Source organism: Lithobates pipiens, unplaced genomic scaffold, assembly GCF_037356315.1.
Source record: "Lithobates pipiens isolate NorthernLeopardFrog02 unplaced genomic scaffold, aLitPip1_a1.2 Scaffold_10, whole genome shotgun sequence".
In the NCBI taxonomy this organism is placed as follows: Eukaryota; Metazoa; Chordata; class Amphibia; order Anura; family Ranidae; genus Lithobates; species Lithobates pipiens.
This window is the reverse complement of record NW_027507686.1, coordinates 35759640-35783574: the sequence shown is the minus strand read 5'-3', so window position 1 is coordinate 35783574 and position 23935 is coordinate 35759640. Positions and strand designations below refer to the sequence as shown.

The 23935-nt window shown below is 46.1% G+C and overlaps 1 protein-coding gene across 1 annotated transcript in view; it reads right to left on the bottom strand.

Moving 5' to 3' along the window:
• CMTM4 (CKLF like MARVEL transmembrane domain containing 4) overlaps nt 1–22380 on the bottom strand; it is a 57252-nt gene extending 34872 nt beyond the window's left edge. Inside the window, exon 1 of the mRNA XM_077454181.1 lies at nt 21823–22380. Coding sequence (XP_077310307.1) covers nt 21823–21990 — 168 coding nt within the window. The 5' untranslated portion in view covers nt 21991–22380. The remainder of the gene's footprint in view (nt 1–21822) is intronic.
• Nucleotides 22381–23935: the final 1555 nt, after the last annotated feature.

Genomic DNA, 23935 nt, shown 5'->3' with positions numbered 1-23935 from the left:
GCCGACTGGGCGACCTCCTGTCTTCACAATGCAGCAGGGCAGCCACTTGGCACAGGACCCTGAAGATAGTGGAGATCTTTGGAGTGGCGCTACCCACTTCAGTGATTTACAGATTCCAGGGGGATCACACAAGTATGGTATATGCATAGTTGCATTGGTCCTATGTAACCATGTAAAAAAATATTCATACCTCAAATTCTTCTTTAATAAAATGACTGTCAATCAACCATGGAACAGGGGTATGGCCAAAGTTCAGAGGCCAAGCAAACAGGTATAAATGGGGCCAACTCCTCAGCACTAGTCAATGTAGTAATTACAGACTGGTTACTTGTATCATAAGTGAATGGCAAATTTTAAAAGATGGTCACCTTATCTGGATTATAAAGATTTCATTTGTCCTTTGAATAGAAGTGAAAAACAAAAAACAAATGCGGTTCTATGCAAATCCCTGTGAACCATCTCCCCGCCCTCCACTGACAAAGTGATGAAGCCGAGAGGCACTACGGGAGATTTTACACTGCTTTGTACTCCCGTGGTCTGTACTTTGTCACCCACAACCAGGCAGATGCTGCACCGTTAATACAGTCTTCAGGAACATGGGGCATTTCAAGAGCTAAACACTGCCAGACCCTGGGCATGCCGCTGTGCTGGAATACAACATGCATCTCATTGGATCAGGGGGCAGCTGTGGGGGTTAGAGTATAGACTCACACATGTTGGCGTATACACAGTGGTAAATGACAGATCACTACCTCCCTCCTCCTCTGTGCCCACTAACTAGCTAAACACAATGGAGTGGGATATTAAATATAGATTAATGGAGGCTTCACCTACCTCTTATTCTAAGACACAGGCTGGAGGAGTGTGACACAGCCTGCGACTAGCAGAAATCCGCCCATACATACCATGTTATCACCAAAGAATAAAAAGTATTTACATTTTAAATATAGACATATGTGTATGACAATTTAAAACAGTTTTATTGATAATCTTTTTATTGATAATTCCAAATGCTGTTTTTTTTTGGGGGGGGGGGGGGGGGTTTGAACATGTGACCAGCAGCAGAGGTCTAGACGCTCCTCCTGCTTATGTTTCCCTGCAGATGGACTGGGAAAGAGCTGGTTCATGTGACAGCTGTACATCGATTAGAAAAAAAGGTACTTGTAATGTATTCATCAGTTTAGGCCAATATGTATTCTTCTACATATATTTGGTAATAAATAAAATAAAATAAAAATCGCAATAAGCGTATATTGATTGATTTGCACAAAAGTTATAGCGTAGACAAAATAGGGGATAGATTTATGGCATTTTTATTTATTTATTTTTACTAGTAATGGCGCCGATCTGCGTTTTTTTTTGCAGGACTGCAACATTGCGGTGGACAGATCAGACACTTTTGTGACCGCTGACATTTATACAGTGATCAGAACTAAAAACAGCCACTGATTACTGTATAAAACTTCCTTGGCAGGGAAGAGGTTAACACTAGAGGGCAATTAAGGGATTAAGTGTGTCCAAGGGAGGTGTTTCTAACTGTGGGGGCAGTGTAGTGACTGGGAGTAGAGAGACATCGCTATTTATAAGCACTAGAAAAAGCAGATCTCTCCTCTCCCTGACAGAACGGGGCTCTCTATCTCTCTCTCTCTCAAAGGCCGACGTACAGCTACGGCTATTTGCCCAGGAGAGCCAACCTGCCGCAGCATAATGATGGCGGCTGGTAGGCTAGTGGTTAAAGAAAAAAAAATTAGGTGCTTTGAAATTGATGGCAGCAACGCATCCCAAAAAATTGGGACAGGGCCATGTTTACCATGGTGTATAATCCCCTCTTTCTTTAACAACACTCCGTAAATGTCTGGAAACTTAGGAGACCAGTTGCTGGAGTTTTAGGAGAGGAATGTTCCCCATTCTTGCTTGATTTAGGATCCTAACTACTCAGCAGTCCTGGGATTTCTTTGAATTTTTCATTTCAAGATGCACCAAATATTTTCAATTGGTGAAATGTCTGGACTTCAGGCAGGCCAGTTAAGCACCCAGACTCTTCTACTACGAAGCCATAGGTGAAGTATGTGGTTTAACCTTGACCTGTTGAAATATGCAAGGCCTTCTCTGAAAAAGAGGTCATCTGGATGGGAGCATATGCTGCTCTACAACCTAGATATATATTTAAACATTGATGGTGCCTTTCCAGATGTGCAAGCTGCCCATTCCATACACATGAATGCAGCCCCATAAATATCAGAGATGCAGGCTTTTAAACTGAGAGCCGATAAAAACCTGGAACCACCCTCTCCTTGGTCCGAAGGACGCGGCACCTATGACTGACAAAAAGAATGTCAAATTTCAATTCGTCTGACCACAGAACAGTTTTCCACTTTGCAACAGACCATTTTAAATGAGCTTCGGCCCAAATAAGATGACAGCGTTTCTGGATCATGTTCAGATATGGCTTCTTTGCCCGATAGAGCTCTACCTTGTAGTTTTGGGTGGCACAGTGTGAACTGTATTCACAGACAGTGATTTTTGGAAGTATTCCTGAGTCCATGTAGTGACATCCATCACAGAATCATGCCCGTTTTTAATGCAGTGCCATCCAAGGTCTGAAGATCCCAGCATCCAATACTGCATTTCAGCCTTGTACCTTGCACACAGAGATTTTTCCAGATTCTCAGAATATTTTGATATTATGCACTGTGGATGATTAAATACTTACTTAGTCTTTTCAATTTTACGCTGAACATTATTCTGAAATTGTTTGACAATTTTTAAACCGCAGCTTTTCACAGATTTGTGAACCTCTGCCCATCTTTATTTTTGAGACACTCTAACTCTCTAAGATGCTCTTCTTTTACCCAATCATATTACTGACTTGTTGCCAATTAACCCAACTAGTTGCCTGTTCTTCCAGCGCTTGCTTGTTAGTACCACTTTGCCAGCTTTTTGTTGCCCTGTCACAACTTTTTTTGAGAGGTGTTGCTGCCATCAATTTCAAAATTACCTTATTTTTTTTTTCTTTAACCACTTGTGGGCAAATGGGCCTACCTGTACGTCCCCTTTAATTGGCAGGGCTAGCATACAGCGTGACCTTGCCCGTGGGACTAGCGGACTCGATGTCTGCCAGTCTCCCGGCGATCGTGTCAAGGAGCCGTAGAATGGAGAAGTGCCTATGTAAACAAGACATTTCCCAGTTCTGCCTTGTGACATGACAGAGATCACTGCTCCCAGTCATCAGGAGCATTAATCAATGTCATGTGAGTGGAAGCCCCCCCCAGTTATAATCACTCCCTAGGACATAAGTAACCCCTTGACCGCCCCCTAGTGTTTAACCCCTTCCCTACTAGTGTAATTTACACAGTAATCAATGCATTTTTATATCACTGATCGCTGTATAGATGACAATGGTCCCAAAATAGTGTCCAATGTGTCCCCCATAATGTTGCAGTCATGACAAAAACCGTAGAGGTGATCAAATACCACCAAAAGAAATCTCTATTTGTGGGGAAAAAAAAAAAGGATCTCAATTTTGTTTAGGTACAACATCGCACGACCGGGCAATTGTCAGTTAAAGCGACGCAGTGCCAAATTACAAAAAGTGCTCTGGTCAGGAAGGGGGTAAAATCTTCCAGGGCTGAAGCAGTTAAATTGTCAATTTTCTCAGTTTAACCATTTGATACGTTTTCAATTGTGAATAAAAAAATAAAAGTTTATAAGATTTGCAAATCATTGCGTTCTATTTTTATGTAGATTTTATATAGCATCCCAACTTTTTTTTTTTTACAATTGGGGTTGTAGGTTTACATTGAGCCAACAGTATCCTGTAAAAGGCAGATCAACAAAAACAGCATTTCTACTGCAAATTCAGAAGTCACGAGTTCAGTCTGCCCAACAAAATGTATTTTTAGCTTCAGTAAACATTTCCAGCCACTGCAGCCGAACTACTTGAAAGGAGACAGGAGGGGGAAAAGAGCGCAGAGCGCTTGTAATTTACAGGCGGTGGAATGCTGACTTCTGTATACACAGGAGCATCGGGGCAATTCCTCCGCACAACTACAGGTGTGATAATAGGAAGGAGATCTACAAACACCACCAACAGAACGTACAACCAACTCTACGCGCCAAACAATACCCACAGTTCTTAAAGGGGAGGGCCAGCTTAACCACTTTCAGCCCCGGACCATTTTGCTGGCTTAAGACCAGACCACTTTTTGCGATTTCGGCACTGCGTTGCTTTAACTGACAATTGTGCGGTCATGCGACATGGCTCCCAAACAAAATTGACGTCCTTTTTTCCCCACAAATAGAGCTTTCTTTTGGTGGTATTTGATCACCCCTGCAGTTTTTATTTTTTGCGCTATAAACAAAAATAGAGCGACAATTTTGAAAAAAAACGCATAATTTTTTACTTTTTGTTATAATAAATATCCTCCAAAAAATATATAAAACATTTTTTTTCCCCTCAATTTAGGCCGATACGTATTCTTCTACATATTTTTGGTAAAAAAATAAATAAAAATCGCAATAAGCGATTATTGATTGGTTTGCGCAAAAGTTATAGCGTTTACAAAATAGGGGATAGTTTTATGGCATTTTTATTAAGATTATTATTTTTTTTTTTTACTAGTAATGGCAGCAATTAGCGATTTTTATTGTGGCGGACACATCGGACACTTTTGACACATTTTTGGGACCATTGTCATTTATACAGCAATCAGTGCTATACAAATGCATTGATTCCTGTGTAAATGACACTGGCAGTGAAGGGGTTAACCAGGGGGTGGCAGTGTAAGGGTTAAGTGTTCCTAGGGGCGTGTTACTAACACGGGGGAGCTGGGCTTTGTGTTCGTGAATACTGATCTCTGCTCCAATCACATGGAGCAGAGATCAGTGTCACTTGTTGCTAGGCAGAACGGGGAGATGCCGTTTACAACGGCATCTCCTCGTTCAGCCGCCCCGTGAGACGATTTTGGGTATCCCCGCGGCGATAGAGTCCGCGGGACCCGCGACCGGACTCACGGGAGTCCCGACCGGCACGCGAGTGCGCACGCGATGGCAGGGCGGCATTTAAAAATAGTCGTACCTGTATGCCAATATGCCTGCCCGTGCCATTCTGCCGATGTACATTGGTGTGCGCCTGTGGTTAAAAAAAAAAAACATTTAAAGTCAGCAGGTACAAACACTGTAGCTGCTGACTTTTAATAAGCGCACTTTCCTGTCCAGGGTGCCCGTGATGTCGGCCGCCCGAGGCTGACCCATCCCTCGGAGCTGCCATTCTATCTAAGGGAAACAGGCAGTGGAGCCTTGTGGCTTCACTGCCCGTTTCCTACTGTGCATGCGTGAGTTGCGCAGCGCTTTGTGAATGGGGTGCGCTGTGTTCTGGGACACACACAGTTCCCAGAACACACGTGCCACATTTCCCAGAAGACAACACAAGGAGGAGAAGACTGAAGATCACCGAAGATCACCGCGGAGTAGGAAGAGGCAGATTAGGACGATCTGCCTAGCAACAGGCATTTCTGGTAAGTTTAAAATAAAAGAAAAATGTCTTCATTTTTTTTGGAACATTTTAATGTCATTTTGTTTTTTAGGGTGGCCCTCCACTTTAAGGTTAACCAGAAACAATTAAAAGGAGACGTACAGCAAATTTCCTATGCATTAGGTTATACACTTCTACTGTTCCTAGCATCTAAAGCAGGTTCTCAACAAGTTGCAACAAGCACACTCATGCACTCAAACCAACCTAAGCTTCTGGAGCCAGCAATACGCCCATTGAGTAATTCCTAAAATGAGATACACTATACAATTAGCAAAGGCTAGAAATAGAATGTAGCCTAAAAAAAATAATTAGTGTATGTTAAATCTGAGCTGTAACATGCAGAGTCCCTAAAGCAGTATTAGCCTAGGATCACACTGAATGCGGGTTTGAAATTAGCTGAACTCGCACGATTTCAAACAGGCATTTCAGTCCGACTTCAGGGGCGATTTTAGAGACATCTATGCGGGTTCCTGCACAGAGGTCCATTGAAATCCCCAAAGAAACCAAAAGTAATGCAGAAACTACTTTGGGAATCGGTGCAGCGCAGTAGTCAGGGTCACACCAATTCAGACAGTGCTGTCTAATGGCATGTCAAATCACCCCAATGTGAATGGGGGCTAAAACCCAAAACCAAAAAAAGTTAAATATTGCAGCTTACTAATCATTAGATGTGGTGGCTGCAACAGTTTTCCTTTCTTTGATGAAGGCTTCTTAGCCAAAACGCGTCAGTAAAGCCTGTACCCTTGTAACCAAATAAAGGACTTTTATTCAAGAGCATCCGAGTCGCCAGCCCCTTTCTGATTCAAGTCTTCCTTTCTTTCCCCCCTCGATTTTCACCTTGTGATCTGCCCAGTAATGCCAGCTACAGACATTGCGAATCTTGGCTGGTTCAGCAGGGATTGGGCAAGATTCCAACCCTGTATGGGCAGGCTGTATGTACCCAAGTTGATCAATCGAGTACAAACTGCCCTTCAGATGTTTCATGTGATTATTGCCAGGGGCCATAGGCGCTAGCAACAATCACTGTGTTCTCTCTGCTGGTGTTCTGTCAAAAAGTGTCCGGCCATCGGATAGTGTCCACCCCGTACTGCGCAGGTGCAGCGCTTGCACAGTATGGAGGAGGAGACTCCGAAAGTCTCAGAAGAAGAACTGCGCCTGCGCACTGAGTCCAGGTGCAAGTCCCACCATTCAAGTGGACATACGGCTGCATATAGTTAGAGGGCACCTCGTGGGCTCGCTTCACTTGCCACGCTTCGGGCATGGGCTCGCTTCGCTCGGCTATTTTTTATTCTAACTCTATGTCCATTTGGATGGTGGTGCTTGAACCTGGACTCACGGCGCAGGTGCCGTTCATCTTCGGAGACTTTCAGAATCACCTTGTCCTCCATACTGCGCAAGCGCAGTACAGGGCGGACACTATCTGATGGTGGACACTAGTCGATACATCACCGGGTCATGCTAAAACAGTAAAAACTGGACGAAAGATAAAAATGCTGTCAAAAACACAGCCATAGTCCTCAATATTTATGACAGGTACTGTAGTTCCAGGCACTAGACTAGACAGTGAAACTCTAACACAATCCAACCAGAGCTGGGAACTCAGAGTACAAGTGGAAGAAAAAAAAAAGGAAGGAAGAAGACGACCAACCCAGGGGAGCCAATAGTATGTCAAAACAATTAGATCATTAAAACAAAGTGAGATGAAACGCACTCACAAGTGGGGTTAGTATGGAAGGCATTAAGCTGTACGGTGACATGGAAAATCCTCTGTGTGCAAGTCAACCGTGACCACTGCTTCCTGTGGCCTGGGTTGTGCTGCACACAGAGGACCTTGATTGCCCATGAGGCCTTCCATCCTACCCTGCTTGCAAGTGCTTTTTATCTTACTTGTATTTGTTTTGGCATAGTACACTATGGGCTCCTCTGTGCTCATTTCTTTTTCTTTTGTCTCAACAAGTTGTCAATCAGAAGCTGTAGTCAGTGTCTGGCCTCCACACAGAGCGAGCTTCAAATATTAAGATTCAACTATTTTATTCATTTAAGCATTTCAAGTATTTAATTATACTTTTAAAGTGGTTGTAAACCCTTACAACCAACTTTGACCTCCAGGTAAGCCTAGATTAAGGCTTACCTGTAGGTCCTAGAAATATCTCCTAAACCTATACGGTTTAGGAGATATTTGCCGAAAGACAGGCACCGCTGTCTATGGCGCATGCACCGTAGACAGCGGCGCGCAGGCGCACTGAGCATGCCGCTGTCAACTGCGATATGCCACGAGTGGCGGCTCCCGTGCGCATGTGCGGAGTGACGTCATCACGGCTTCGCCGAATGACAGCGAGACCCACCGAGAAGATGGATGCGCCAGACTACAGGGGTGACTTCGCTGGCTCCTGTGTCAGGTAAGTGACATATAATGGGCTACTATGCGATGCATAGTAGACTATTATGCTTTACCTTTGCAGGGAATGAAAGAGGAAGTAAACTCATCAGGGTTTACTCCCTCTTTAAGGCGTAAATGAGCTTTACTAGCCTCTGTAGGCGTTTTTCAGCAATTCATCCTTAAAATGTCAGGGAAGGTTCTCGTTTATTAAGGTCATAGTATAGCTAGTAGTAGTCACATTCACATTGAATGTTGAAGACGTTTCATAGCTTCTCAAAGTCACTTCTTAAAACTCCAATGTATGTCAGTAAGGCATTGCCATAGACTGTGAAAATGTATTTCCTGCAACCACAGGTTGTGGGGATGCTTTTCTTCAGCAGGGAAGCTGGTCAGAGTTGATGGAAAGCTGGATGGACCAAAATACAGGGCAATTTTAGAAGAAATCCTGTTATGCTGTGTACACACGACCAGACTTTTTGACAGCAAAGGTCCGATGGAACGAATCCGTCAGACAATTCGATCGTGTGTGTGGGCTCCATCGGATCTTTGCTGTCAAAAAATCTGACAGACTTTAGAAATAGAACACGTTTCAAATTTTTCTGCCGGAACTCCGCCGGACCCATTTCCGATCGAGAAATCCGCTCGTGTGTATGCTAGTCCGACAGACAAAAACCGACGCTAGGGCAGCTATTGGCTACTGGCTATGAATTTCCTTATTCTAGTCCAGTCATACGTCATCACGTTCAAATCCGTCGGACTTTGGTGTGATTGTGTGTGACCACATCCGTTCATTCGGAAAGTCTGTTGGAACTCCGCCGAAAGTCCATCGGACCTAGTCTGTTGAAAAGTCCAGTCGTGTGTATGCGGCATTAGAGTCTATAAATGAGTTGAGACTGGCGCTGAGGTTCACCTTCCAGCAGGACAACGACCCTAAACGTACAGTCAGAGCTACAATGGAAGGGTTTACATCAGGGGTCTCAAACTAAAATTGCCAGAGGGCCACATGACAAGTTTTCTTATCCCATGGGGGCCGCATGCAAACTTTCAAAACTTCAAATATAAAAACTATACCAGCAATAATATACTATACTATACCCAGCACTGGTGTCAGCAGACGCATTATTAAACCCAGCACTGATGTCAGCAGACGCATTATTAAACCCAGCACTGATGTCAGCAGACGCATTATTAAACCCAGTACTGGTGTCAGCAAAACGCATTAATAAACCCAGCATTACCCCCCCGCACTCCATAAATACCCTCCGCACTCCATAAATACCCACCGCACACTCCATAAATACCCACCGCACACTCCATAAATACCCACCGCACACTCCATAAATACCCACCGCACACTCCATAAATACCCACCGCACACTCCATAAATACCCACCGCACACTCCATAACTACCCACCGCACACTCCATAACTACCCCCCGCACACTCCATAACTACCCCCCGCACACTCCATAACTACCCCCCGCACACTCCATAACTACCCCCCGCACACTCCATAACTACCCCCCCACACACTCCATAACTACCCCCCACACACTCCATAACTACCCCCCACACACTCCATAACTACCCCCCACACACTCCATAACTACCCCCCACACACTCCATAACTACCCCCCACACACTCCATAACTACCCCCCACACACTCCATAACTACCCCCCACACAAATTTCTACCCCAGTCACCCCACTAAGGACTTGCCTCAGTGTGATGGCACACTCACCTCTCCTCAAGTCAGCTCCTGGCTTCAACACAGGGCACCCACAGAATCACAATCTCCTGCCCTGAGGTGGCAGCAGGACCCTGGATCCGGAGCTCTGATCAATCTCCAGTGCCTAGGTGGGCGGAGCGATGGGCAGATCCTTCTTGCACTCCTTCCTCCACTCTGTTCTCTCTCTGGGCTGCAGCAGCATGTAGCAGAGGAGGACACAGGAGGCGGAGATGGAGACAAAGCTCTTCGGCGCCTCCCCCTCTACGGTACAATGCCGTTCAGGATCAGCCCTGCCTGCGGGCCATTTATAACCAATCCGCGGGCCGCAAATGGCCCTCGGGCCGGTACTTTGAGACCACTGGTTTAGATCAAAAGCATATTCATGTGTTACACCCAGCCAAAGTCCAGACCTAAATCCAATTGTTTTTTCATATGTAGCATAAAAAAAATCGAAAACCCCACTGCTGATCAATTACCACCAAAAGAAAGCTCTACTTGTGTGAAAAAAATGATAAAAATGTCATTTGGGTACAGTGTTGCATGACCGCGCAACTCTCATTCAAGCGCTGAAAACTGAAAATTGGTCTGGGAAGGAAGGGGGTGAAAGTGCCCGGTATTGAGGTGGTTAAAAACCATATATCATTTTCCGTTCACTTGATAATTATGTGCCCATTTTGTGTTCATCTATCACAAAATCCCAATAAAATACATTTAAAGTGGTTGTAAACCCTTACAAACCACTTTGACCTATAGATAAGCCTAGATTAAGGCTTAACTGTAGGTCCAAGAAATATCTCCTAATCTACATGGTTTAAGAGATATTTGCCAAAACACAGGCACCACTGTCTACGGCGCATGCGCCGTAGACAGTGGCGCGCAGGCGCACTGAGCGCGCCGCTGTCAACGGCGATATGCCGTGAGTGGCGGCTCGCATGCGCGGGAGTGATGTCATCGTGGCTTTGTCGAATGACAGCGCCGGAGCAGCAAGACCCACTGAGAAGATGGAGGCTCCGTACACAAGGGGACAGCGGTGACACCGCTGGCTCCCGTGTCAGGTAAGTGACACATAATGGACTACTATGCGATTAGTAGGCAACACTCGTGGCTCTCGGGTACCAAACCACGTCCACATTTCAAATTGTAGCGCCATAATATATGCCGCCTCCATGAGCCCTAAAAAAGAAGTCGTGGAGCTCCAGTCTGGTGACTTTTCCCAGGCTGAGATTATGCCGATCTGTATTCTGCGGGTAACAGAAGGCATTTCCTCAGTCTCCTCTCCCCCAGGGATCAGACTGCCGCACAATAAACTTTGTATCAAGTAAGAGGCTGCAGCAGGGGGCTGATTTGTGTCAGACATAGATGCTGACCATGGATAATGCCTGAACAAAGAAGGCGCTGTCCTTCTGGAGAGAAACCACTGAGATCTGAGAGGTAATAAATATTTGGAAGTGTTACATTTACACATTAATTTGCCGGCATAAAATGTAATATTAAAATAAAAATAAAAAAATCAGATGACAGGTCCACTTTAAAGTGGAGTTGTTTTTTTTATTACTCCACAGAGGAGAAGGGGACGGAGAATTCACCATGGATGATGGATCCAGCAGCACATTCCTCAGTCTGAGCTGCTCTTCCCTTCGCTCAACCACAAGACCATTTATTCCTGGAACACTTTCCTCCTCCAGCTGCTGGAGACATCGGAGGCTGATGTGTCCGAATATCAGGACTGCAGCAGTGGCTTCCTGTCACCAGTCATGGACGCCAACTCGGTGGCATTACCTCTGACATTTCGGCTCATAGATTTTTATGAAAAATGTATCTGACGTTTGATGCCAGCAGTACGCCCGCTACCAGAGAACACACTAGATGCTTCATTATCCTAATGTATCCCAATGCTACAGGCTTTTGGCAGGGTGAATGTTTGGCTCTTGGCATGAATACCTGCGGATTTACGGAGACATTCACCTGTAGACACCTGTACTAAGGCCCTGATCATATCTGGCAATTCTGCCCACGGTCCCAAAATCGCCAGATATTAACGGGGCCTAAGATTCTACTACAATGCAGAAGGGACTTTTCACTAGTGGGAACCATTACCAAATAACCAGCTTTGCTCAAGTTTCAGTAGTAATAAAGAAAAAAAACGTTCTGACAACAAAACTTTGGATTTTTGTTTGAAGGTTGTTGGCTCCAACTTGTCTTCCATACACACGGTCACACAAATGTTGGCCAACAATTACGAACGTGGGAACGCGGTGACATACAAGACGTATGACGAGCCGAGAAAAATGAAGTTCAATAGCCAGTGTGGCTCCTTCTGCTTGATTCTGAGCATGTGTGAACTTTTGTGCATCAGACTTCCTGAAAGAATAGATTACAGGGCCATTAAAGTGGTTGTGAACCCTTACAACCAACTTTGACCTACAGGTAAGCCTAGATTAAGGCTTACCTGTAGGTCCAAGAAATATCTCCTAAACCTACACGGTTTAGGAGATATTTGCCGAAAGACAGGCACCGCTGTCTACGGCGATATGCCGCGAGTGGCGGCTTCGCCGAATGACAGCGGCGAAGCAGAGAGACCCACCGAGAAGATGGATGCTCCAGACTACAGGGGACAGCGGTGACTTCGCTGGCTCCTGTGTCAGGTAAGTGACACATAATGGACTACTATGCGATGCGATGCGATGCATAGTAGTCCATTATGCTTTACCTTTGCAAGGAATCAAAAAGGAAGTAAACTCATCAGGGTTTACTTCCTCTTTAAAGTGGTTCTAAAGTCATTAGGGCAAAAAAACCTTCTGGGTGCAGCTATCCCCGCGCCCCCCCCCTTTATACCTACCTGAGGCCCCTCTCGATCCAGAAATGTGCATTTGAGCAGCGGCTCTCCAGGTTCTCTCTCTCCTCGTTGGCTCACTCAGCAGTGGGAGCCATTAGCTTCTGCTGCTGTCAATCACAGCCAGTGAGGAGAGAGCATGGAATGGGGGGGGGGGGGGGGGGGGAGTTTCGGTGGCAGACCCAAAAAGAAGAGGATCGGGGTTGCCCTGTGCAAAACCACTGCAAAAAGCAGGTAACTATAACATGTTTGTTATTAAACAAACAAAAAAAAGATAATAATACAACCTATAGAATCAATTTAATGCGGAGTTCCACCCAAAAATGGAACTTCCTCTTTAAGGGAAGGCAACTCCCTGACATGCCACATTTGGCAAGTCTTTTTGGGGTGGGGAGCGGAACCCTTTTAAGAGGTTTCCAGCTACCACTTCCTCCCGGGGCACCGGAAGTTCACCTCTCCCCCCTCCCTCTCGGCAATCATCTGGGCACACGCCCCCAATGACAATGCCGGTGCCGCAGAGAGGAGGAGGAGACGAGCGGGACTTCACTCCCCCCGCATCGCTGGACCCTGGGACAGGTAAGTGTCCAATTATTAAAAGTAAGAAGCTGCAGTATTTGTAGCTGATGACTTTTACGTTTTCTTTTTTTAGGGCTGTTACGGATTACAAATTTTCGTGTTCGATCATTTTTAAAAAAAATAGATTAATCGACTAATTACGATTAATTATAAACGCACATACAGATCCAAATACTTTTATCTGATCTCCTTGCATTGCAACTCTGCATTAGTCAGTGGTAAATGTGGTATACACTATATACAATCACCCAACGCTAGTTAGTTTCCACAATCCATGACTTAACTTCACAGTTCACACAAATACATTTTAAATTCAAACTGTAGCACTGACGCAAGTCATTTTTTTCCACAGTAGCGTGACAATCCCTCCACCTCCGGTCTAACTAATCACTCTCACCTTATGGCATGGACCCCTGTGCAAACAGGTAGTCATGCAAGCGGGTATCAAAAGGGTTAACACGGACCATAAACTTCTCTCACGTCTCCTTAGATCTCAGCAAGGATGCCAGGTCATGGGTAGAAAGAAAAGATCTAAGTGCTCACCGCTTAAGTACAAGATTTCATTTTTGTGTTGAAACCCAAACTACTCACATAAAGATGATAAAAAACACAGCATGTAAAGCCGACAATCGTGTTAGTTCTGTAGGGCAGCAGCGGGTGACGTCATGCGTAGCTCCTCCCCCGTACACGTTATGTTCAATCAGAACATCGCCACCAGACTCCTCCCTCCTTCCCTTCGTTAGCAGATGGATGCGCTTGGGGAAAGGGGGAGGAGTCCAGTGACGTCAATGTCCGTGATGTCACCGGATCTCCGACAGAACTCCCTGAAGCCGGCAGAGAGGCGAGTACTGATCAAAAGAATTTTGATCGATCAAAAAAATGTATTGATTAATCGAAGAATTAAGCTTTAATTTCCACAGCCCACAGCTGCTATACCCGCTAGCAATAATCACTGTCTTCTTCCAGCCTGGACGGCTTACACCCCCCACCGGGAGAAGACAATCCTTCTTGCCTGGCAGGAAGGATTTCGCATCGACTGTCTGTTGTGTTGATGGGGAAATCTAGCAAATTTCTTTCCATGCAACCCCATGTATTGCGGCCTTAGTGCCACTATAACTTGTAGCTTGATGGTAAGATCACCAGGTATCGTTAGAAATACACAATGTGCATTACACAATGGGTTTAAAAGATTGCTGGTCATGTGAAATGAAATTTAACACATTAAAGCTAATGAGAAATTTCTCTCTAGCTTTATCATTTGAAATAGATGTTACAACAGGCACTCAACAGGCACTCAACAGGCACTCAACAGGCACTCAACAGGCACTCAACAGGCACTCAACAGGCACTCAACAGGCACTCAACAGGCACTCAACAGGCACTCAACAGGCACTCAACAGGCACTCAACAGGCACTCAGGACGGATACTACACAGGGGCTAAAACAAGTAAAATCAAGAATAGCAAAGAGCCACATGGGGCCCCAAGGTGATTGTTAGAAACCACGAGTGCTGGAAAGGAACTCTGGGAACAGTCCTGAGATAGGAAGGAATTTGGTCTCTATATAAGCTGAAGTTATTTTCTTCAGATTCTTTGCATCCAGGGAACAACAGGATTATAAAGAGCCTTTTTCTTATTAGACATGACCAGGAATGTACACACCACCATGTGTTCACTTTCTCGTAGGAATGACCTTACACAAAGGCATGGGGTTATCACAGACACTACAAATACGAACACCAACTGCTAGTAATGGAAGACATTAGCCTCACCAGCAGCAACACAATAGAGAATATTGCAAAATACTTTTCGGTGCAGAAAGTGATTATTTCCATTACACCTGGATGTTGGTGGAAGGAACATCCTGTTGGCTTTTCAGAACCATAGAGAACCATGGTCATGAGATCCTAGTACAGGGGGTCCCCGACTTCTGAACGCCCGACCTACGAACATCTACTACTTACGAATCAGGCGCTGCGGGGACCCTCTGCCATTTTGCGTGGACATCGGGTGGATAACGGCCGTTCTGCTCATACGCGGCCAAACGGAGCCTCAGAAAATGACGTAAATGTCCATAATTTGCCGTGCATGCGCAGAACGACATTCGACGGGACAACGCAAATGTTCTGCGCATGCGTGGCCGACTTACGAACATTTCCGAATTACAAACAGGAGGACAGTTCCCAACGGGTTCGTAACCCGGGGACCCCCTGTACTGGAACAATCCAATCTTCCTAGATAAATGTATCAAAGAAAGTGAAATGGATCAGAGTGGCGGATATCGACTACAGTGAATTGGACAGGTGTAGGGCTGCCACATTTTCTTCAAGCCAAACCCGAAAACTTTAGTGGCCCATGGCAATTTTTTTTTTTCTTTTACGGAGGAACACTATGGACTGTGGTATAAAATAGAACTCTGATGTAAGGGAGTTTCTGCTTACCATTTACATCAGAATTCCCAGCATTCCCCATTAAATCAGGGTTCCCAAAGCTCCGCCTTACATCCAGGGCTGTCTTTAAGGCAGGGCAAAAAAGGCAGCTGCCCTGTGCCCTGTCATTGTTATGGGGACCTTTAGGAGAGGTTGGTGATATAGCTGGGGTTGATGTTGTGTATGCCTTTGTAAGTTGTGGTTAGGGTTTTGAATTTTATGCGTTGGGCTAGTGGAAGCCAGTGAAAGGACTGACCGAGAGAGTAGCAACAATGGACCAATTAGTAAGGTGTAGAAGTCTAGCAGCAGCATTCATGATAGACTGAAGGGGGGAAAGCCTGTGTAAGGGTAGGCCAGTGAGAAGGGAGTTGCAGTAGCCAAGGCTGGAGATAACCATGGAGTGAATACGTTGTTTTGTGGTGGTGTTAGTTAGGAAGGGGTGAATTATGGGAATGTTGTGGAGGTTAAGGCGGCAAGATTTAACCATTGATTTGATGTGGGGGCTAAAGGAGAGGTCAGAGTTCTGGATTGGACCTAGAACCCTGGCGTGTGTTGTGGTAGGACCAATAATTGTGCTATGAATCTCAATGGGCGGGTATAACAGACAGACTCTGTACAGCCCTGTACAGTCTGGCTTTAGTCCCCCTGTGAGGACCAAGCACCACTGTGTTGATATTATAATTGATTACAGTCTGGTTCTTTGATACCTCCTGTGGTCACACACAGCTTGTGACATCACTGGGAAGTTTACAGAATAATTAACATTAAGTATTAAAACTACATATGATAAATTACAGTTGCTGTGACCACTAGCGGGTAATACATCCCCTGAAGAAGAACCGGAGGGCGAAACATGTTGAGAATGGTCACTATTATCACTATGTAATTAACCACTTGCTTACCGGGCACTTAAACCTCCCTCATGCCCAGACCAATTTTGAGCTTTAAAGGGGTTGTAAAGGTAAATGTTTTTTTCACCTTAATGCATTCTATGCATTAAGGTGAAAAAACATCTCACACTGCCGGCGCCCCCAGTCCCCCGTTTTACTTACCTGACCCCTCGAAAATCCCCCGCTCGCCCCTGCCGTCCTCTTCACCGCTCAGCTTGGCTGGAGTGGATGGATTGAAAGCAGCGCAGCCATTGCCTCGCGCTGCTGTCGATCACATCCAATGACGCGGAGCGCCGGGGGCGTGGGCGTGTGATACAGAGAGCAACTTTAGCCGCCGGCTGTATCACGGAAGCGCGCCCGCAGGTGCTTCTCACCATGCGAGGGAACTCGCATGAACGTGAGAAGTACCTGCGGGAGGTAGCAGAGAAAGCCGCCGAGGGACCCCAGAAGAGCAGGTTCGGGGCCACTCTGTGCAAAACGAGATGCACAGTGGAGGTAAGTATAACACGTTTGTTATTTAAAAAAAAAAAAAAAAAAAAAAAAAAAAAAATGTACTTTACAATCCCTTTAAGCGCCGTCACACTTTAAATGACAATTGTGCGGTCATACAACACTGTACCAAAATGAAATTTTTATCATTTTTTTCACACAAATAGAGCTTTATTTTGGTGGTATTTAATCACGGCTGGGGTTTTTATTTTTTGCTAAACAAACCCAAAAAAAAAAAAAAAAAAAAGTGGAAAATTTTGAAAAATCATGTTTCATAGTTGGTTATAAAATTTTGCAAACAGGTAATTTTTTTCCTTCATTGATATGTGCCGATGAGGCGGCACTAGTAGGTAACACTGATGGGCAGCACTGTTGATGAGGCACTGATTGGTGACACTGGCAGGTGGGCACAGATGAGCTGGCGGGAGCTCTCCTTGATTGGAACTGATGTCCCTCAGAGCCGCTGATGATCAGCTTTTTTTTTTTTTCTCCTCACGCTAACAGCCCAAGGAGAAAAAATAGCCGATTACCGGCTCTGTTTACATCACATGTCACTGGCTGACAGCTGATCACGTGGTAAGGGGTCGGGGTCGCAATCAGTGATCAGCCGAATCTCAAACTCGCTGATCACAGAGTGAGCCCTGCATGCCCTGCAGGGGGCGCCCAGGAGGACGTAAATAGGCGTACTCCCAGCAAAGTAGGTCCACGTTCAGCAGGAACCAGATGAGATTCGAACCATGTATGGGCAGGGCTGACAATAGCCAAGTTGATTGATCGATCAACTTCAACACTGACCGATGGTTGCAGGAAAGAAAATTGCTTTGTCTATGGCTGGCTTTAGAAGATGAATATGGATGATTTCCATGTACCGGTGACTTCTTCCCGACAGGCTCAAACATGTGAATTTGTGTCCTAGTCTGAATACACCCAAGATCATCATTAAATCACCATATCTAATCACCTCTGCAAGTCTACAGACAGCTTAACCTTTTCGCTGCCAGCATTGTTTTTGCATTTTACCCTGAAGATAAGTTAAAACCATCAAACATGATATATTTTCAGGAAAACAGAGACCCTGCAGAATAAAATAGCAGTAGTTCAAATTTTTTATGTTACACAATATTTGCACGATGGTTTATCAAAAGCAACATTTCAGTAGAAAAATACATTTCAAATTAAATGTAGGGCAAAAAAAAAAAAATGCAATAGATTTTCAGCAAAATATAAAAGATGAGTAAACAGATACCAAACATGGCAAGTTTTAAAATGTGTGCATGCCCACAAAACGACGACAAACAAAGTGGTGTTGCCATTTAAAAAAAAAAAAAAAAAAAATTAAAAGTCAGCAGCTACAAATACTGCAGCTACTGACTTTTAATAATCGGACACTTACCTGTCTCAGGGTCCAGCGAAGTGGGGGAATCGAAGCCCCACTCGTTCCCCCCTCCGTTCGGCGGCGCCTGGCTGTGGCTTCACAGCTGGGCACCCACTGCGCATGCGAGAGCGGCGCTGCACGCCGTGATTGGCCATGCAATCATCTGAGACCTGTCACGTGTCGCAGATGATTGACAAGAGGGAGGGGGCAGAGCTGAGCCCTTCCTGTGCCAAGGGGAAGTGATGTCACAAGCCCAGGCACTGAAGGAGACAGACTAAGAGGGACCCCCTAACAACAGCCATTTAGGAGGTGAGTAAAAAAAAAAATCCAAATTGAAAAAAAAAAATTTTTTAGGAACATTTTCAGTACCCTATATTTTGTATAGGCGATGCTTTAAAAGCCAGGTCATCAGTTTAGCGGCGGGATATATAGTAAATATACTTCCTAAATGGTGCAAGATTAGGAGAGATTTACAGTACCTACAGGTAAGCCTTACCTGTGGGTACAATTAAAAAAAAGAAGACTTTACTTCCTCTTTATGTGCTTGAGTAGAACTTTAGTTGTTACATTTTGTTTACTTTCACCAACTTTCATTTATAACACACAGAAAAACTTTGGAGGTCAAAGAAGGTGCTTCAGCAGCTGTGCACAGCTGGGTCACTTTAAAAGTGGTTGTAAATCTTTACATAAACCCAGTGAAGTGACTGGCCTCAGGTCATACATTATGTATGCCCTTAAAGCGGGAGTCCGTCGGGACTCCGCGTTTTTTTTTTTTTTTTTTTTAAAAGCCAGCAGCTACAAATACTGCAGCTGCTGACTTTTAAAATAGTGACACTTACCTGTCCAGCGCGCCCGCGATGTCGGCACCCAAAGCCGATCTGTAGATCGTTTCTCGGGTGCTGCCTCCGCCATCTTGGGTATGGGAATCAGGAAATGGAGCCTTTCGGCTTCATTTCCCGGTTCCCTACTGCGCATGCGCGAGCCGCGCTGCGCAATAAGGACGGTCCCCGCTGCCTCTGGGATCTGTGTGTTTTCCCAGCAGGCAGCGGGGCACTTGCGGAAAGGGGCGGGCACTTGCGGAAAGGGGCGTAATCTACGCCCCTTTCCGCAGAGAATTATCCCGGAAGTGGGTGCAGTTACCTGGATTATCCAGGTAACTGCACCCCCCTCCCCCCTGAAAGGTGCCAATTGTGGCGCCGGAGGGGGGGAGGATTCCGATGAGCGGAAGGTCCATTTTAGGGTGGACCTCTGTTTTAAACAGATTAAACAAATCCCCCTACATAAGTTGTATTTGTTTATCTGCAGTATTCTTTTCTCCTCCTGCATTCAAAGTACAAATTTTATAAGCTTGTCTGAGATTGCAGAAAAAAAATAAAAATAAAACGGCGCAGAGAGCTGAAAATACACCCTGCAGAGCTTAGTGAGGAGAGCTCTGAGAGCTGATTGGAGAGAAGGGACACACTACCTTTACGCAGCACACCCGAACAGAGCTGAGGCTATCACCTGGGAGGTCCCTCCCCATCACCATTTTTCTCTTGGTGTCAGGAAAACTTGTCAGAAGTGATTCATGCCAGAGGAAGGAAGCAGCAGGCAGAAATGACACGTATTGCTCTTAAAGTGGTTGTAAGATTAAGATTAAGATTAAGGCTTACCTGTAGGTCCAAGAAATATCTCCTAAACCTACACGGTTTAGCAGATATTTACAAAAAGACAGTCACCGCTGTCTACGGCGCATGCACCATAGACAGCGGCACGCAGGCGCACTGAGTGTGCCACTGCTAACGGCGATATGCCGTTAGTGGTGGCTCCCGTGCGCATGCGCGGGAGTGACTTCATCGGTGCTTCGGTGCTGTGGGTGGCCCGGAGAAGCGATACCTGGAAGAAGATTGACGCTCCGAGCCATCGCTGGCTCCTGTGTCAGGTAAGTACCACAAAATGGGCTACTATGCGATGCACAGTAGCCCATTATGCTTTACCTTTGCAGGGAGACAAAGAAGAAGTAAACCCATCAGGATTTACTTCCTCTTTAAATTGGAGACAAATACACACTATAGAGGGATGTACTTTGTTCATATTTCATGTCTGAGGTTTACAACCACTTTAATTAGAAACCCACCAGTTGGTTTATGGAGCATATATACACTCCTGGTAGCTGTAATTGCTCCGATAGTGTATAACCCCCACCTCCGGTACCCCCGTAAACTTTACAGCAGTGACAGTAGAGGGTTAAATTAAGCCTGCAAAGGAAATTGCAGAAAATCTTAGTTCCCCAGCAGTCATGCTGATCCTCCGACCAGAACATTCCCAATCACTGGCCAAGAACAAGAATTTTTCCTTACTTGTAGTTGGTCATGGAATCGGAAGTGTTACAGCCATTAGATGGAAAGGACAGACAGGCAAATAGTTTCAGGACGTGAGGTTTGCAGCGGCAGCCTCTGTATTTCCCTTGGCACAGATTCCCTTGTACGCCACATTCTACCTCAAAGCTGACGTCCTTGATAGTTATCAAAGTCCAATAGGATTCCACAAACATCCAACAATACTTGAAAGTTACATTTCGGGTGGTCTGATCCTTCAAAAAGTAAATATAATGCAAAAATAATAAATGAATGGAATGTAGATCCTCTGAGCTGTGCATGCATCCCCCAAGATCTCCATCACTCACCACTCCAGACCCCCTCTCCCCACAGATCGATCCCCGTCGCAGACCCGCTCCCCACAGATCGATCCCCGTCGCAGACCCTCTCCCCACAGATCGATCCCCGTCGCAGACCCTCTCCCCACAGATCGATCCCCGTCGCAGACCCTCTTCCCCCCCATATCCCCGTCGCAGACCCTCTTCCCCCCCAGATCCCCGTCGCAGACCCTCTTCCCCCCCAGATCCCCGTCGCAGACCCTTTCCCCCCCAGATCCCCGTCGCAGACCCTTTCCCCCCCAGATCCCCGTCGCAGACCCTTTCCCCCCCAGATCCCCGTCGCAGACCCTTTCCCCCCCAGATCCCCGCCGCAGACCCCTTTCCCCCCAGATCCCCGTCGCAGACCCTTTTCCCCCCAGATCCCCGTCGCAGACCCTTTCCCCCCCAGATCCCCGTCGCAGACCCTTTCCACCCCAGATCCCCGTCACTGACCCTCTCCCCCCAGATCCCCGTCACTGACCCTCTCCCCCCAGATCCCCGTCACTGACCCTCTCCCCCCAGATCCCCGTCACTGACCCTCTCTCCCCCCAGATCCCCGTCACTGACCCTCTCTCCCCCCAGATCCCCGTCACTGACCCTCTCCCCCCAGATCCCCGTCACTGACCCTCTCCCCACAGATCCCCATCACTGACCGTCTCCCCACAGATCCCCATCACTGACCGTCCCCCCACAGATCCCCATCAGAGAGCCACATCACAGACCCTCTCCCCCCAGATCCCCATCACAGACCCTCTCCCCCCAGATCCCCATCACAGACCCTCTCCCCCCAGATCCCCATCACAGACCCTCTCCCCCCAGATCCCCATCACTGACCCTCTCCCCCCAGACCCCCCATCATATCATTCCCCTCCCAACCCCCCATTACACACCACCCCCAGACCCCCATCACTCACCACTTGGCTGCATTTCAGGACCCCACAGAGGGAGCGGATGTATTCCATGTCACATTGGAGACCCCGCCAGCCCTGGTTCATCCTGACGGGCTCCGTGGTGGGCTGGTAAGGACTGCTGGCCCCTGACACCATGGAGGCAGTGGAAGCTTCTCCTTCAAACCCATCCATGTCTTCAGCCTAAACTATGACACCTGAGGAGCCAGAGGAGAAGACACAGATCAGAGCAGGGGGCCCCAGTCCCCACACTGCATGGCACTGGCTAGGAGAAGAAGGCAAAGCACATGTGTCTCCGGTGTAATCCCCCCTCTCAGGAGAAAAGAATGGCACAGCCTGGAGGACAGACACTGCGATCAGTGTCACAACAACGCTGACACTTCTGTGACAGACGATCTGTAATCCCACAAGAGGGATGGCAAGCGGCAGCTTCCTGTGGCCAGCAGGGGGCAGTCAGTGTAGGCAGCTGATAGGTGTCCTCCAGGCTGTGCACAGATCCTGTATGGAGAGAGCAGTACTGTGTGCAGGCCTCGTGGAATGAGATCCTTCCGGGTAGTGGGGTCATGCTGGGGTTGCTAGGCAACACTTCCCAGAGGCCAACCTCCTTCCCAAGACTAAGAAGTGCCAAGGGAAGGGAGGGGGCACAAGGAACACTTCAGACACTTAGTGCAAAAAAAGTACTGAAAAAAATTGAAAAAGTAATACAATAACATGAAAAAAAGAAAAAAAGACATTCCTATTATCATTATTAAAAAAAAAAAAAAATGGGAAAAATAGTGTTCATTTTAAAATAGAATGTAGATATAAAAAAAAATGCCACTAGAGGGAGCAATGTGTCCATTCTTCTATAAAATGAAATCTGAAACAATGTATCCAAATTGAATCCAGAGTTTATAAATAGATGAAAAAAATTTTACTAATTTCAAAGAGGTGTGTTTAAACTTTAGGGCTAAGATACTCAGATCCAGAGGAAAAAGAAAAAAGCCATTTTCATCCCCTATTACCTGGCTTCACTGCCTTTTTCTTTTTGCATGTTTTCTTATTAGGTGATAAATAATTGTTGCACTTTAACCTTTTTACAACTACCGCTGTAAGAGTCAGTTCACACCTACACAGGCTGCTTTTAATCTGTTTCTGCAGTGCATTTTTGCACACGCGTTTTGCATTTTTTATGCAATTTGTTAAACGCAAAATCACTGTAAAATCGTGGTAAAAAAATAAATAAAAATAATAATAATAATAATAATAATAAGTGCAGAAAAAATGTGCTATACGCTTTCCTACAGTTTATCCATTGAACCATCTATTGGACCAAAAAAAGCAACACTTTGCGTTTAAAAAAGTCCCTGAGCATTTCCAAAAAGGCAGCAAAAAAAAAAAAAAAAAGAAGGAATAGATGTGAACGTGTTCCGTAGGAAACCATGTTAAAGTAGGCTGTAGATAGACTGTAGCAAAAAGCACCAAAGCACGCATTGGTGTGAAACAAGCCTTATGGTGGTGGCTGCTGTGTGTGCGTGTGTGCGTGCAGTGGGGGGGGGGGGGGGGTTAACACACACTCCATAAGCTGACTTCTTTCTAATGAACGTGATCCAGCAGCTGCATAGGCGCTCAAATGATTTGTGTCCCCCAGAGTGTGCCCCACCAGCGCAACCCCCTGCCATCCTTCCCGGGCTCCACTGTCCCACCTGTGGGCCCAGGACTCACATGGCAAGTGTCACTGGGTGGAGGGGAGGGAGACCAGCAAACAAGTTTTCACTGATCTCATCTAGCTCAAATGAACCTGGAAGTGCCACATCTGCTTTTTGGTGTCACTTAGCCCCAGTTCACACTGTTGCGATGCCAGACATCGCATGTAAGGCGCAGCGCACTGCTGTTCACATTACATGCGATGTCTGTGCGGGTGCGGGTGCATTCAGTGCAAACACGCACAGGACCCTTTTTTCAGGTCGGACCAGAATCGGATCGCATGTGTGTTCACACATATGCAATCCGATTCATGTCCGATCTGTCAGTTCGCAGTGCGATATGCGAGCTGAAATGGGGGGTGTTGTTAACATTTAATGACACTCCCCAGCAGTTCACATATGGCAGTGTGAACTGCTGTGCGTGCCGGGTGCGA